At 30.2% G+C, this 13,342-nt stretch overlaps 3 protein-coding genes and 1 long non-coding RNA gene across 4 annotated transcripts; 2 read left to right on the forward strand and 2 right to left on the reverse strand.

The window, feature by feature from the left end:
* Positions 1–1,257: 1,257 nt before the first annotated feature.
* On the forward strand, positions 1,258–2,053 carry LOC105665774 (ADP-ribosylation factor-like protein 16). The gene is made up of 2 exons (XM_012308963.3): positions 1,258–1,618; positions 1,721–2,053. The coding sequence occupies exons 1-2, from the start codon at positions 1,412–1,414 to the stop codon at positions 2,039–2,041; spliced, it is 528 nt and encodes a 175-aa protein (XP_012164353.1). The 5' UTR covers positions 1,258–1,411; the 3' UTR covers positions 2,042–2,053.
* A 13-nt stretch (positions 2,054–2,066) lies between these two features.
* On the reverse strand, positions 2,067–6,938 carry LOC100650523 (DNA damage-binding protein 1). Its single transcript, XM_003395761.4, has 5 exons — positions 6,733–6,938; positions 6,510–6,658; positions 3,485–6,210; positions 2,987–3,383; positions 2,067–2,917 (listed from the first exon to the last, which is right to left on the reverse strand). The coding sequence occupies exons 1-5, from the start codon at positions 6,905–6,907 to the stop codon at positions 2,834–2,836; spliced, it is 3,531 nt and encodes a 1,176-aa protein (XP_003395809.2). The 5' UTR covers positions 6,908–6,938; the 3' UTR covers positions 2,067–2,833.
* An 826-nt stretch (positions 6,939–7,764) lies between these two features.
* On the reverse strand, positions 7,765–9,664 carry LOC100651323 (protein HEXIM1). Its single transcript, XM_003395767.4, has 2 exons — positions 9,424–9,664; positions 7,765–9,172 (listed from the first exon to the last, which is right to left on the reverse strand). The coding sequence occupies exons 1-2, from the start codon at positions 9,655–9,657 to the stop codon at positions 8,141–8,143; spliced, it is 1,266 nt and encodes a 421-aa protein (XP_003395815.1). The 5' UTR covers positions 9,658–9,664; the 3' UTR covers positions 7,765–8,140.
* A 343-nt stretch (positions 9,665–10,007) lies between these two features.
* Positions 10,008–13,010, forward strand: LOC110119306. The gene is made up of 2 exons (XR_002307700.2): positions 10,008–10,144; positions 11,383–13,010. It is a non-coding gene; the product is annotated as an uncharacterized LOC110119306 (long non-coding RNA).
* The last annotated feature ends 332 nt before the right edge of the window (positions 13,011–13,342 follow it).

Genomic DNA, 13,342 nt, shown 5'->3' on the forward strand with positions numbered 1-13,342 from the left:
ATGCACATAAGTAATATATATAAATACGTTTGTACAGAAAATTAGATAAATTATTAATATTGCGACAGAATCGGTAGACTCAAAAAACATGGTAAATTCTTGCTCTTTATTCCATTTTGTAAACTTGCGCTAGTAGGGGTAAGCCTCCTGTGCCTTGTGCGTAACATATGTGCGAAATGCTTTTTTTCGCATTCTTTAATAATGATACAAGAAACATAAACGTGATTACAAAGGAATGCACCCTTTATCGTTCAAAGTTTTTGAACCTTTGCACTTGTTACTTTTTCTTTTATATTTGGATATATATTTAAAGTGTTATGTGAATATATACCTATAAAACAGTAACACAGTAAGTGTAAATGCTAATAATAATTATATTTATTGTTTTATATTAAATTTGTAGGTGGTTTGACAGCATTTCGTAATTTGCTTGATTAATGCAAAAGATTGATTTAAATTAATACAATTTAATTTATTTAAATTAAATCAATAAGAAGCGTGAATTTCATCGCATCGATGGAATGCATATCTTTCCAAATAAGAACCGTTGCAATAATTTCGTTTTGTTGAACTTATATCTTTCTTTGTCAACTGTTACGTTATTTTTTAGGCATTATTTCGTAATTCATAATTATTTTATACCTTTTATCTTATGTTATTATGAAGTAACTAGTAAAAGAAAGATGTGTTTCTACCGGTGTTACTAACAAAGAATGTTAGAATGTGATTATAATGAAATGTATATGTTAAAGAAGAAAAAAACCTGTCTATATTATATATTACATGAAATGTAAAATTTTTTTAAAAAAGCATAGTGTGCAAACAAATTCTATGCAATTTTGATTTATCTTTAACATATATTATTTCGTTCATTTCGCATTGTACTTATAAAACTGATCATTTATATGCACATCACTGAACGTACTACATTATACTTTACTAATTTATTGTTTATCTAGTATTTGTTATATGTAACAATAAAACATTGTTCTCGTATCTTTGGCAAAGTTCGTAACATTTGTTATTTGAGAGTAAATTTTTTATGTAAACTAGCAGTAGTAATGTACACAATTTTAAAATTTTGTATATTAAATTGTGCGAAAGTTATGAAACGTGTACTGAAATATCCAAATCTCATATATCGTTTGTTAAAATTTTACTAATTATATCGACTTAAGGAATAATATTTATATTCTGTAATCTATGTTATTAATTTTCATTTCACAAATGTTATTCTAGACTTTTATAATGGAATAATCAATTGATACTAATATAACAAGTAATCTATTCTCTATAGAAACACGTTTGTTAAATCAATACATTCCTGTACATATAAATTTCATGTTTCATGATCAATTTACAAAAACATAACAAGTTCAATGTTCCTTCAATAAGTATAATAGTGTAAACGATGTGTCTTTGTCTTGGTCCTGTTAAATCGGGTAAAACATTTTTAATGAAACGGTTACAAGGAGATGAAATGGATAATGCGACTCATACTGTTTCTACGAATGGCATAAATCTTTTTACAATAAAAAATAGTACCGGAGAATTTGATATGATTATTAAAGAAATAGGTGGTAGTATGGCACCAATATGGAAACATTACTTTGAAAAGGTAAATCTTTTTTTCGAAAGGATTATGAACAATAAAAATATATAGGTTGAAAATTTTAAATAAATCTTCGATAATTTTCTAAGTTATTATCCTGCTTTTTAGACACGGAAGCTTATTTATGTAATAGATACAAGCAATCTTTGCCAAATAAGCGCGGCAGGAGTATTACTTTACTCATTATTACTCGACCCTAGACTGCGAAATATAAAAATCGCATTAACATTGAACAAAATGGACCTTTCTTATCGTCAAATGCGCAACGAAGCCTTACTTATACTTCATTATTCACGTCTACAAAAGGAAGCTACGCAAGAATTATCTATATTTGAAACTAGTGGAATGACCGGTCAAGGTATCGAAGAATTAAGAAACTGGTTGTTTGATCCAACCACTTTAAAATCTGCAATAAATGCAAACAAGTAAATTTAATATATATATTACGAAAAAATTTTATCAGAAAGTGAATATTTTTTTATTATTTACACTCAATGTTACAAAGATATAAGGATTCTACGTAACTTTTCAGCAATTAACACCGACATAATAGTAATATAAATCATTAGCAAATCTTTGTCAAGTTTTACAATTTATTACGCTCAAAAGTGGAAGTATTATCAAAAGCGAAGTTCATTAATTGAGCGTATAACATTTTTATAACTTGACATCAATGTAACTGATTATTAACTTAAATAGTCTTTAACACTCTAAGACATTTAAAAACAAAAGATAATTGTCGTAGTCGATCAAAAAGTTTTTAAATTCATTTAAAATAAGTACTATTTAAATAAATGTTATTAATTATTGTAAGAAATACGTTATCTTCGATATCACAATTATTAAAATATCGAAATAGGTGTACACACTGACGAAACAGTATTTGAAGCGCAGTTTTGTCAATTTGTATGAATAACAAATCCTTAAAATAAGTTCAAAAACTTTCTGACCAGTTTTCATATATGCATATATAAATATTTGAAGTAAACTGTTATTAAAAAATTAAAGTACAAGAGTACAGATATACATAACAAAGTATCTTCACAAGAATGGAAAAGAAGAAAAATCTATTTTCCTACTTTCTTGTACTATTAATGATAAATAGATAATTGTATATAAATTTTTTAATTTGTTACCCAAACATTTAAGATTTTTCTTATCAATCTATCTGTGAGCTTTTCAAAATATAATAAACTATACAAATCAGCCAAAGAACTACATCTAATGTATTCTTGTGAGGTCTTCTACTATTTTTACAAGATCATCCACTGTTGCTTCTTTTTTCATGCCACTAGGATCGTCGATCTATAAAGGAGGAAATAAATTAAAAGTACAATATATTATATATATAATTCAAGAGACAATTTTATTTACCATTAAACCACTCGCAACGTCTGCCATTTTATTAGGGCTCAAATCAAGGAAACTTTCAATTAAATCTCCATCTATAAAACCTTCACACTGCTCGATTTTTAATTCGGTGTTAAAACTTCTCCAAAAATTGTGTTCTATTTTACCGACGCTTTTTATTACACCTGTTAATCTTTCTTCAAGATTTCTTAAGAATTCATAAAACGTGAATGGAATTTGTGTGACTAAACCAATCGCTCCGCTAACAGTTCCAAACAAAACACAACCTTGTGTAGGTGTACTTGATTCACCTAAATTTTGCATCACTAAAGATCCATGTCGGAAGACGTTAACCATATCACCTAAATGAAATTGTCCAACTTCCTGCATTTGTTGTCTTTCATCTTCTGAAGTAGCCGCACTAAAATAGATTTTATCTCATAATATTAATAAATATAAACATTTACATTCGATACAAATTTATCTTTTTATTTAAATTAATTTAAAAACTTAATGTCTCACCTATCTTTCTGACAAACAAATAGATTGAAGCAATTTTCAGCACCTAAGAAAGTATCATCATCTAAAATTTCAATAGCTGTCATCCAATTTGGATTATAATCTCTTGCTATTTCTTCAAAACAACCTTCCATTGTTTTATATTGCAACAAAGTGAGAGATCTCATAAGATCTCCAACTAAAATGAAATCTCCTTTTGTTTTCAAGTAAAGGGCAATGATATTATTAAAGTGGCTGCATTCTAATCTGAGTTCCTTCTCTGCTGTCCATTCAAATAAACGAACAGTACTGTTGATACTAGCAAGAAGTTTTCCATTGAATTCAGTTAAAGAATAACATGATCCTTTGATCTCTTTTTCTGCTACTTGCGTAAGTTTTCCATCACTCCAGTGATATAAAAGTATTCTACCCATCTTTGGTTCAGTTTCATCTGGATGAACAAGTGCAGTTCCAACTATGTAATAAGAAGTAGGATCTTCACCTAATTTCGTTGATATCAATGATAGTGCATATTCAGTAGGCATTAACATATGTGCATGTAAAACTTCGAAAGTATGTTGATCAATAATGAGTAGATTATGTACTTCAATTTCTTGGCAAATGTCACTAGCTGTATGTCCTGTAGGTTTATTGTAAGATGCAATGTGACTGCTGCTAGATGTTGAAGCTGCTTGTGTAGATGCAGAATGTCTTACAATACTAACACCACTACTATCCTGGATATCAACACGCATCGTTATTACTCCAAATGTTTGAGAACTTTCCTGATAAGCAATTCGTCTCGGTGATTCCCCGAGAGGTACGGTCCGAATATGTAATTTTTGAATTTCATCGATTGTTCCGATTGTTACTGTACTATCGGTTGCTAATGCTAAACTATCTGGATATGATTCTGCATTTAGAGAACACATATGATTTACTTCCTTTAAGTTAACGTTGCTGAATACTAGTTTGTGATTTGACGAATAAATTACAGTAGGCCTATCGGAACATGCGAAGACATTAGTGGTGAATAATGATCTAAAAGTTCTTAAGACCGTCGGTTGCGTACCTAAGGTAACTTTCTTTTTGTCAGAAAGTATACCATTTTGTTTATGTAAAGTAAAGTAATACATGCTGCCATCTCCAAGAGCACAAAGCAAATATGTATTACCTTCGAAACATGTCATTAAAATAGATCTAGGTATAATTTCACCACCAAGTAATTCTTTGTTAATTTCTTCCAAGGCAGGTAAAGTTAAGATACGAACAGAAATATGTGTCCATAAACCTACCGCTGCAATTTTTGCTTCTGTATGACCATCCAATGGAGATATATCTAAACAAGCAACTTCATATTGTAAAGTAGCAAATCCTTTTGGTACAATTTGTCCATATGAAATTTCCATATAAAATAAATCATTTCCAGTAGCACAAAGTACCTGTGTGCCATTGCAAGCAACTACACTAATAGTTCTTTTATTCTCCGGTTCCCATTCAGAAACAACTGTTTTAGTTTCATGTGAAATTAATCTGGCAGATGTTGGTGTTATCTGAATAAATAAATCATTTGTAACATTACCAGTATGAAAGGTTTGTTCATCGGCAACAAAGCCTGGAATATCTGTTTCTTCAACTTCTTCTCCATTTAAAGTCAAAATTCTGGTTTGTCCAACAAAAGATAAGACCAAGGTGTTGTCAAAATTACCACCACCAACTTTTAATGCCCACATACCTTTGATACCTGGTAAATCTATACTTGCATGTTCTTCAATACCTATTCCATTTCTAATAATTCTAAGAGAACCTTCCTTAAAAGCTCCAGAACATGTAACCATTTGTCCTTGTCCCTGTCTTTCAAGATCAACTACTGCCATGTCAATTATGGGTGCCAAATTAGTAAAAGTTTCCATTGGAACACAATACGAACCATTTTCATCTGCTTTTGTAATTAATTTAACTAACTGTGAATCACCAAATCTACTACCAACAAATATTACTCCATTATCTAAATATGTAATACATTCAGGTATGCTAATTTCTCCTAGAAGTTCAACCTTAAGATCTTTCACTACTTGTGTACCATCTGGTTTCTTTTCTTGTTCCACAAATAACATAAACAAATGTCCAGCCATATCTCCTAACAAATATCGAAGTCCTTGATTATCAACTTTAGCGTAGCATGTAATAGTACTCTGTTTTATAATTGGAGGTACAACTGCAACATACGTATTCCCATCATGGTACAATATACTTTCTTGGCCTATTATTATTGCACCACAAATAGGTGAAGGTACAGGAATGACTATCATAGCTTCACGTTCTACATTGTCTTGTCTCCAAGGTACTTTAACAAATTCTTTATCTCTTAAAGAAATTTCATGTGTTTTGACATGTCTTCCATTAATATCTTGGTGAATTAGAATCAAAGTGGGATTAGCACATCCATGAAGAAAATTTACATCTTGTACTTGATGTTCTTCCATACGTATTGATGATGCTTTTAATTCTGGATTGTCTTTGTCAAGAGGTATAATTTTAAAAAGACCATCATACAATCTCAAACCAATTACACGTGCTTTAGGATCAATCACAGCTTTTATTCCTGTTTCAGAAGCTTTTCCAATACGATCTGCTACATTTCCATGTGCTTTTGTTATAATTTCTATATTTTCTCCTTCTCCAATACATTCCAAAATCATAGCATTGTAACGTGTAGTTAAAAGAAACAATAGATCTTTTTTCTCATGCTGCAGAAACACATTATAATTCATTAATTATATATTAAATCATTTTATTGTGACTTAAAATTCATGCTAACGTATCAATACATATATGTACTTCTATGCTCAATGAATCCATGCATGAATCAAAGATAATTAATTCTTTGTACAGGTACAAGGTTATATTACTCTCAATAAAATTATTGCAAATACGTATTCGATAAAATACGTAAATTTGATTGTATTAAATATTAGCATATAAAACACAAATAATAAATAGGATATTTCATGAAAGTTATAAAACAAAGATACTAGTATAACCTTACCGGCGGCCTAAAAAACTTAACGACTGCAATTTTCCCATAAATTCCAACTTCTTTCAGTGGTCTTAACCCCTCTGGAGTAACAAGATATATTTCTAATCGGACATTTTTTGCTAAGATGAGATTCAAATCCGTAGGCGAAGTAAAATTACCTTCATACGTAAAAAGAAAATAATTGTTTATCTACGTAAGCAGAAAATTTTGTTGCACATCTATTCCTACTTACCTGTCACACATGCAGTGACAGCTGTAGGCTTGTGTGCCGTTACCACATAATGATGAGACATCGCTTTCATAATATTTTGTCCAACAGCAACTTTTGGAAATTTGTTAATACTACAACCATAAGATATGACCAAACCAAACACTGGCCTTGCGTGCTTTTCAATTTCACGCGCCATGAAGTTAGCAACGTTTCACAGTGTATTAAGCCTGGTTCACAATAAACACAAGGCCGTGTTTAAAAATCCTTTCAGCAGAAGTTACTTCTTCCATTATTAATTAGGCAAATTATACATACATACATATACATATATGTATATAGTTCAATTGAAAACATATTCATAAAAAAGACGTGAAAGTATGTATGCTATATTCAATTACAAAAAATTATCAATCAAATGTTAAAAATTTTCTATTATTTAAATTCACTTTTCAAAGACATTTTTTTATATAATATTTCATATACCACTGTTTTAACAAATAAAAGAAATTAATTTTTACAATACATTTTACAATATATCTTACGATAATAACAATATGTTTATTAAACTTTTATGGTGAATTATATTCTACCATAGTAAAGCTATCCCATAATCACTGATTCATATTATTGAAAATCATTTTAGATGAAGCTCATTCATTTCATTTTTTTGAGTTAAGTTTCAAGAGAATAATTATAATAAAAAAAAAGAAACTTTCAAATTTATTAAAAATTTGAAGTGCAAAATATTTTTAATATATATTTTTAATATATATTTTAAATATATTCAGACCATAAACTAATATCTACCTTGATACCTTAAATTTATGCAATTGTACAATATCACATTATTTGTAACATTAATTTACGTCTTTGATTAAATCTAGTTCTATAATTTATTAGTTAATGATCTGTGAACCCCAAATTTATAATTTGTACCAGCAAATGGCAGTTCATTAAAAATTATTAAATGAGAGAGTTAGTAGATAATTCAAGTGCATCGTAATTAATACTAAATGAAGATAAAATACCGTTGTAGAGAATACATCACAAATATACAACTCTTCTGCAAATTTTATCAAGCACATAACAATCTAGTCTGCACAAATATAAATTTTACTCTTCCGTAAGATTAGGTATGTATTTCCTACTTCATTACACATATTCAAGTTTACACAAAACAGTCTTAAAAGAAACATGGGAAGTAAGTTGTAAGGACACATTCAAGGATAATCTAAGGTTACATATCTAGTATCAGGAAGAGGATTTTTTACTGCATAAGTGCAATTGTATTGCATTTAAACCAGTCTTGTTTCCTAAATTGGTAGGATCAAAGCAAATATGCAGATCCAATGACATGTTTAATATGACTTGTACGTTAACTCTTAAAACATTGAATAGACTTTCGTACATAAAAACAGCTCTTTATAATTTATGTAGGGAGACCATCAATTTTTTGAACGTTTACATGACCATTTGAAAGATTAACTGGAGTCATAGATGCCTTAGAATTATCACTTGAGCTACTATCACAAGTATCACTTTTACTATCAGTACTAGACACAGAACTATCTTTTCTTTGACTACTTTTACTTCTAGAAACATATCCCATAAGTTCCGAAGAAGAGCTAGAATTTGGAAGGAGACAACTACATCTGCTCCTATTCCCATTACTTGTACTATCACTGTCGCTTTCGCTATCAACACTTGAAACTGGACTGCTGTGCCTCTTAGCTCTCAATGATTCATTTTCCCGTTTTAACTGTTCATTCTGTTGCATTAAATCATCGATCCGTTGCTGACAGATTTTTAATTTTTTTGCTGATTCTGAATCTGTACTACTACTGTTGCTTTCCAAGTCTCGTTGTTCTGTTTGGTGGAAATTTTTACCACGTAACCGTTTTGTCAATAAATCTACTTTTGCTTCTAACTGAAGATATTCCTGTATCAGTTCTGATTTACTTAATGTGCTCAATCTTTCAGCGTGAAGGTCTTCATATGCAGTTGAGAACTCCTTTGTTAAAAATTCTTCTTCGTCTTCTGGAGATGAATAAAAATAATCTTCATCAGAGTCAACGCTGAAACTGGAATCTCGTGTACGAGAAGGAGCTGATGGTTTTTGAAATGTAGCAGGTAATTCTGAAGATGCAGCTTCTGAAAGCTTTTGGTCAAGATCTGGAAGATCACTGTGATCATCCATAAGAAACTGCGTGGTATTATAAGGTGCTGGAGGTTGTCTACCAGTTTTTGCCAATCGACCTCTAGATCTATATCGCAGCTGTTGTTGATATGACAACTGTTGTTTAGAATATGGTTTTAATTTTCTATGCTTAGGTTTACCTCTACGAGTCTTTCTTTTTTTCGTTGCAATATCAATTCCATCTTCGTATTGACCTCCCTCCTGATCTCCACTACCACTACCACTTTCAAATTTTCCAGAATGCTTTATTAACAATTTATGACACTAAAACATAAAAATAATTACATTACTTTCCAATATTCAATTTTTTAATTATCTTATTATATATTATGCTATATTATACTATATATGTGCAAGTATACTATATTAAGAATATTAAGATTATTTAATAAGATCAGCCTTAATTGAATTTCATTATAAAAATAAATCTGAAAAACTAAAATTAATAATTTATTCGAAATATTTAAATTTTCATATGGTGCGTGTTCTAAAACGTTCAAAAGAAGGTATCTTACGGTTTTCTTATTGATATAGTTATTTCTGTTGGTATTGTCGCCAGTAGAGAGCGACACTTGTTCCGTAACAGACAACGATGACGCCGCAGGCGTCGGCTCTGCTTGTACGCCCTTCACGTCATGTACTTTATCAATGCCGCCCGATACTTTCTCCATTACAGTTTTGACATCATGATTCTCCATATTTGTAATATTAACCAGAATTCGGTGATTTGCAGTGGTATTAGCACTCATTACCGTTTAAAAACACTACCTGACCCACCGATACCTCCCGCTCTCGTTTTATGAATCGTACACCATCACTGCAAATAGCGACTGAATCGCCATGTTTGATTTGTCCGTGATTCCTAGCGATAGCGAAGCGCGACGTGTGCTAACGTTTCAGGAGGAGTAGGGAGTTTGTTCCAAAAGGTGGGGCAAATGTATTTGTTCCCACCGAACCCCCCGCCATTTTCGCTTATCCTTCAAACACTGCTCCCTGAGAGACTATGGCGACTCTTCACTTCCATACACTGCACCCCTACACTCTTTATTTAATGTTTATTGTCTAGAGTGAACGATAAATGTACACGTCAAGTATACTTTATCATCATAGTATTTCAGAAAAATTGGGTATTTCAATGGTTGTATGTTTCAAGAATATACTTAAGAGTCACAAAGAAGCTAAATCAACTGACTATCAAGATAAATCATTTTGTTCCTGAAAACGTAAGCACTAATAGTAAGTACTAAAATGAAGTAATGTATCAGAAATAGAGTTGATCGATTTAACTTCTGAGTGATTCATATTAGATTGTACAAATGAAATTTGTTATAATTAACAATTCAAGCTTTAAGTAGGTGACTATATTGTAGAAGGAATGTAAAAACTATCGTACTTTCTAATAAATTGGAAGTCTTTTTAAGTCGATTCCTCGCGATATTGTGATTTCGTTGTTTGTGGCTCGAAGTTCAACACTCACGTTATTCAATATGTTCCCTGTATATCTGTGATTCTGTAACTGCACTAAACAAGAACCTTTAGTTTTTAGCCAACACTCGATCGAGTCAGGTGAAATGGGCTTATAAGTCGTAAATAGAAAGTATGAAGTTGTTTTTTACATAAAACTGTTCATAGTTAATTACAAGTTTAATAATGTCTCTACTACTTTTAGATGAGATGTATATATATGTATAGTATGATTGCAAGAATGTATGTATGTATGTATGTATACATATATGTACATGCATGTAAGTACATGCTGTTTTCTATGCTACGACTGAAATGATAGCAGTTTTATATCTTTTTAATGCAACGTAATTTCGCTGTTTATTACTAACGACGCTTGATCTTAAGAAATTTCCGGAACATGACGTATATATTTTTAACATAAGCCCCTGACACGTCAAAAATAAGTTTTTTATATATCATCGGAATTGTCCAATTATTTCTTTGATTTTGTAACATACATAAGATGAAAAAATAAATCACCTCTATTTAAAAATTACAATTTTTACGAGCGATAATTTTCTTCTCGATTATCTGCAATTAAAGTAGAAATTTAATCGAAATAGCGTGAAAGTTTATAATTCGTAAAAGAATGAGTTGGGTAGCAGGTAACGAGGAGGTAAAACGACGTAGCTAAATTATTTGCTAAACCGAAGTTATACATATTGTGTTTGGTGCGGTACAGATATGTCGACCTACTTTACACATAGTTACATATAATTGTGTTATGGCTTATTATACACATTCAATTCCACATTTGCTATTGAATTAATAGCTAGATACAGATTTCTTTTCGCACATATCGTATTTTTCGATTTAATAATATCAGTCGTTGATGTTTTGTTCACATCATAAGTAGTTTTCATATTTCAAAGTAAATCTTATCGAGCTATTATTTGATCTCTCCCTAGTTAAGAGTTGCATGTTTCTCAACGTGTAAGTACAATATTCAGTAAGTAACATTCCTGCAGGTTATATGGTACAATTGACAATGGTGGAACATCGGGCAGCAAGTATCAAACATAGAAATATATTTAGCAATGTTAATTTAATGAGATATCCACTCCAACCAAGCGACATTTTGCTAATCGCATACTTGTCATAGATATAGACCTGACAAACGAACGAGAAGTTTTACTTACTTCGGGAAGTGATAATACTTACGTTATAAACGATTTTCTTTTCTTGTTCAATATACGTATCGACTTTAATTGTTTACACATCTGATGTTATGTGATTCGAAATAATGAACCTTTATAATTTGACAACATGAAAAATAACATAGAATGTTCATAAACGGCTCGCCTCTTTGTTCTTTCACATTTAGTAAAAATATCAGTGTCCAGAATCTCAGAAATGAAATCTGTAACTGGACTGGGTACGTGTATGTAAATTTATATTTTCATGAATACAGCTACAGAAATAGAATTTCTGTACAAATAGGGATTTGTGTTTCACTTTTTAAATATTATGATGAGTACCTTACTTTATATATTTTATAAATTTGTATGTATTCTATATATTTCTGCACATTTAAATTCTCCATAAATATATGAAGATTTGCAGTTTAATCATAGCTAATATACTCGTATTACGTAAGTAAGAAATATATTAATAAATTTTCATGTTTTAACGAATAAAGATACATTATTTATGTCTTTTTTGTGCAATTATTGATCTTGACCGTATATTTATTTACATTCAATCTGTTTTATCGTTCTAAGGACGCTTCCGAAATAAATTCTTCTTTATCATTCGACTTAACGTTAATTAAATTTACATACACGATTAAGACAATTTTCTCAATTAAAAATGAACATGAGGAACAAAACGAGATAATCGCGATCGGAATAAAGATAACATTATACTGTGAGTCATCACTAGTTGCGCGTAATTGATGATTTATGGAAATTAAAAATATTTTAATATTGTTGATGCCCAACTTTCCGATAATTTACACTACGATTTTACTTATTATATGTTTTAACACGTAACAATGTAATATGATGTGTTTTTCGATGCATTACTATAGCCTATATGTGAACCGTTCAGAACTCGTATACTAATCACTTCCATAAATTAAAAAATAGAACAATGTAATGATACTATAAACATTATTTCTTAGAGTAGAGATATAAATATATATTATTGAAATTATACTTTATGAAATTGAACACCAATAAAATTTAAAAATGTATAAAAAGTGGAGGTGAAGTTTGGCTTTTGAGAAGCTTATATGAGAGAGTGCATGAAATACAATGGCATGCACATACATATCACAATTCAAGAAGGAAATATGGAATAACATACGTGACTAGCGCAACTATAAATACGTCCTCTATGCAGGAGACTCCTGTGCCACCTTGTTCAGAATTTTCTTCTTCAGATACTCTTTATGCTCAAATTACTATTTGTAAATATTGTGCGCTTGAATTGGTCATGTAATGGATAAAAACACCAAATATCCATATATGTCCATTATAATATAGGTATTATGTTACATCATCGACAGACTGTCGTATAGGTACATATAGATTGAGTAACTGTTAAGATTTAGTTTAGGTTTATTAGTAAATAAAAGAAAGAAACTATAAATTAATAAAATCTTTTATATTTTCATACCTACTTTTTTAAATAAAGTAAAAATTATATACAAATATACATTTTTCTATCATCCAAAAAAAGATTATTTAGAAAATTCAGAAATAGAGACTAGTTGGTAATTTTGCGCAACGTTTCAATTGTAATCTCTAAGAATATCAGAATGGTAATTTTGTAATTTTGTTGGTAATTTTGCGCAGCGTTTCAATTATAATATTTAAGAATAACAGAAATTGAAAAGCCATAGATAGGTGAATAACAATAAGCGTTTAAAATTATTGACTTGTTTTGTCATATTACGTAATCTGGCTAGTATTTCTCCAGTATATT

Source organism: Bombus terrestris, chromosome 5 (genome assembly GCF_910591885.1).
Source record: "Bombus terrestris chromosome 5, iyBomTerr1.2, whole genome shotgun sequence".
Taxonomy (NCBI): domain Eukaryota; kingdom Metazoa; phylum Arthropoda; class Insecta; order Hymenoptera; family Apidae; genus Bombus; species Bombus terrestris.

Excerpts from the sequence above, each read along its gene's own strand:
- LOC105665774 (XM_012308963.3), top strand. The coding sequence starts at position 1,412 with ATGTGTCTTTGTCTTGGTCCTGTTAAATCGGGTAAAACATTTTTAATG. Across the intron at positions 1,619-1,720 it reads GGAAACATTACTTTGAAAAG|ACACGGAAGCTTATTTATGT; the intron begins GTAAATCTTTTT and ends CCTGCTTTTTAG.
- LOC100651323 (XM_003395767.4), bottom strand. The coding sequence starts at position 9,657 with ATGAGTGCTAATACCACTGCAAATCACCGAATTCTGGTTAATATTACA. Across the intron at positions 9,173-9,423 it reads ACTATATCAATAAGAAAACC|TGTCATAAATTGTTAATAAA; the intron begins GTAAGATACCTT and ends TTTATGTTTTAG.
- LOC100650523 (XM_003395761.4), bottom strand. The coding sequence starts at position 6,907 with ATGGCGCGTGAAATTGAAAAGCACGCAAGGCCAGTGTTTGGTTTGGTC. Across the intron at positions 6,659-6,732 it reads TGTCACTGCATGTGTGACAG|GTAATTTTACTTCGCCTACG; the intron begins GTAAGTAGGAAT and ends TTACGTATGAAG. Across the intron at positions 2,918-2,986 it reads ACGTTGCGAGTGGTTTAATG|ATCGACGATCCTAGTGGCAT; the intron begins GTAAATAAAATT and ends CCTCCTTTATAG.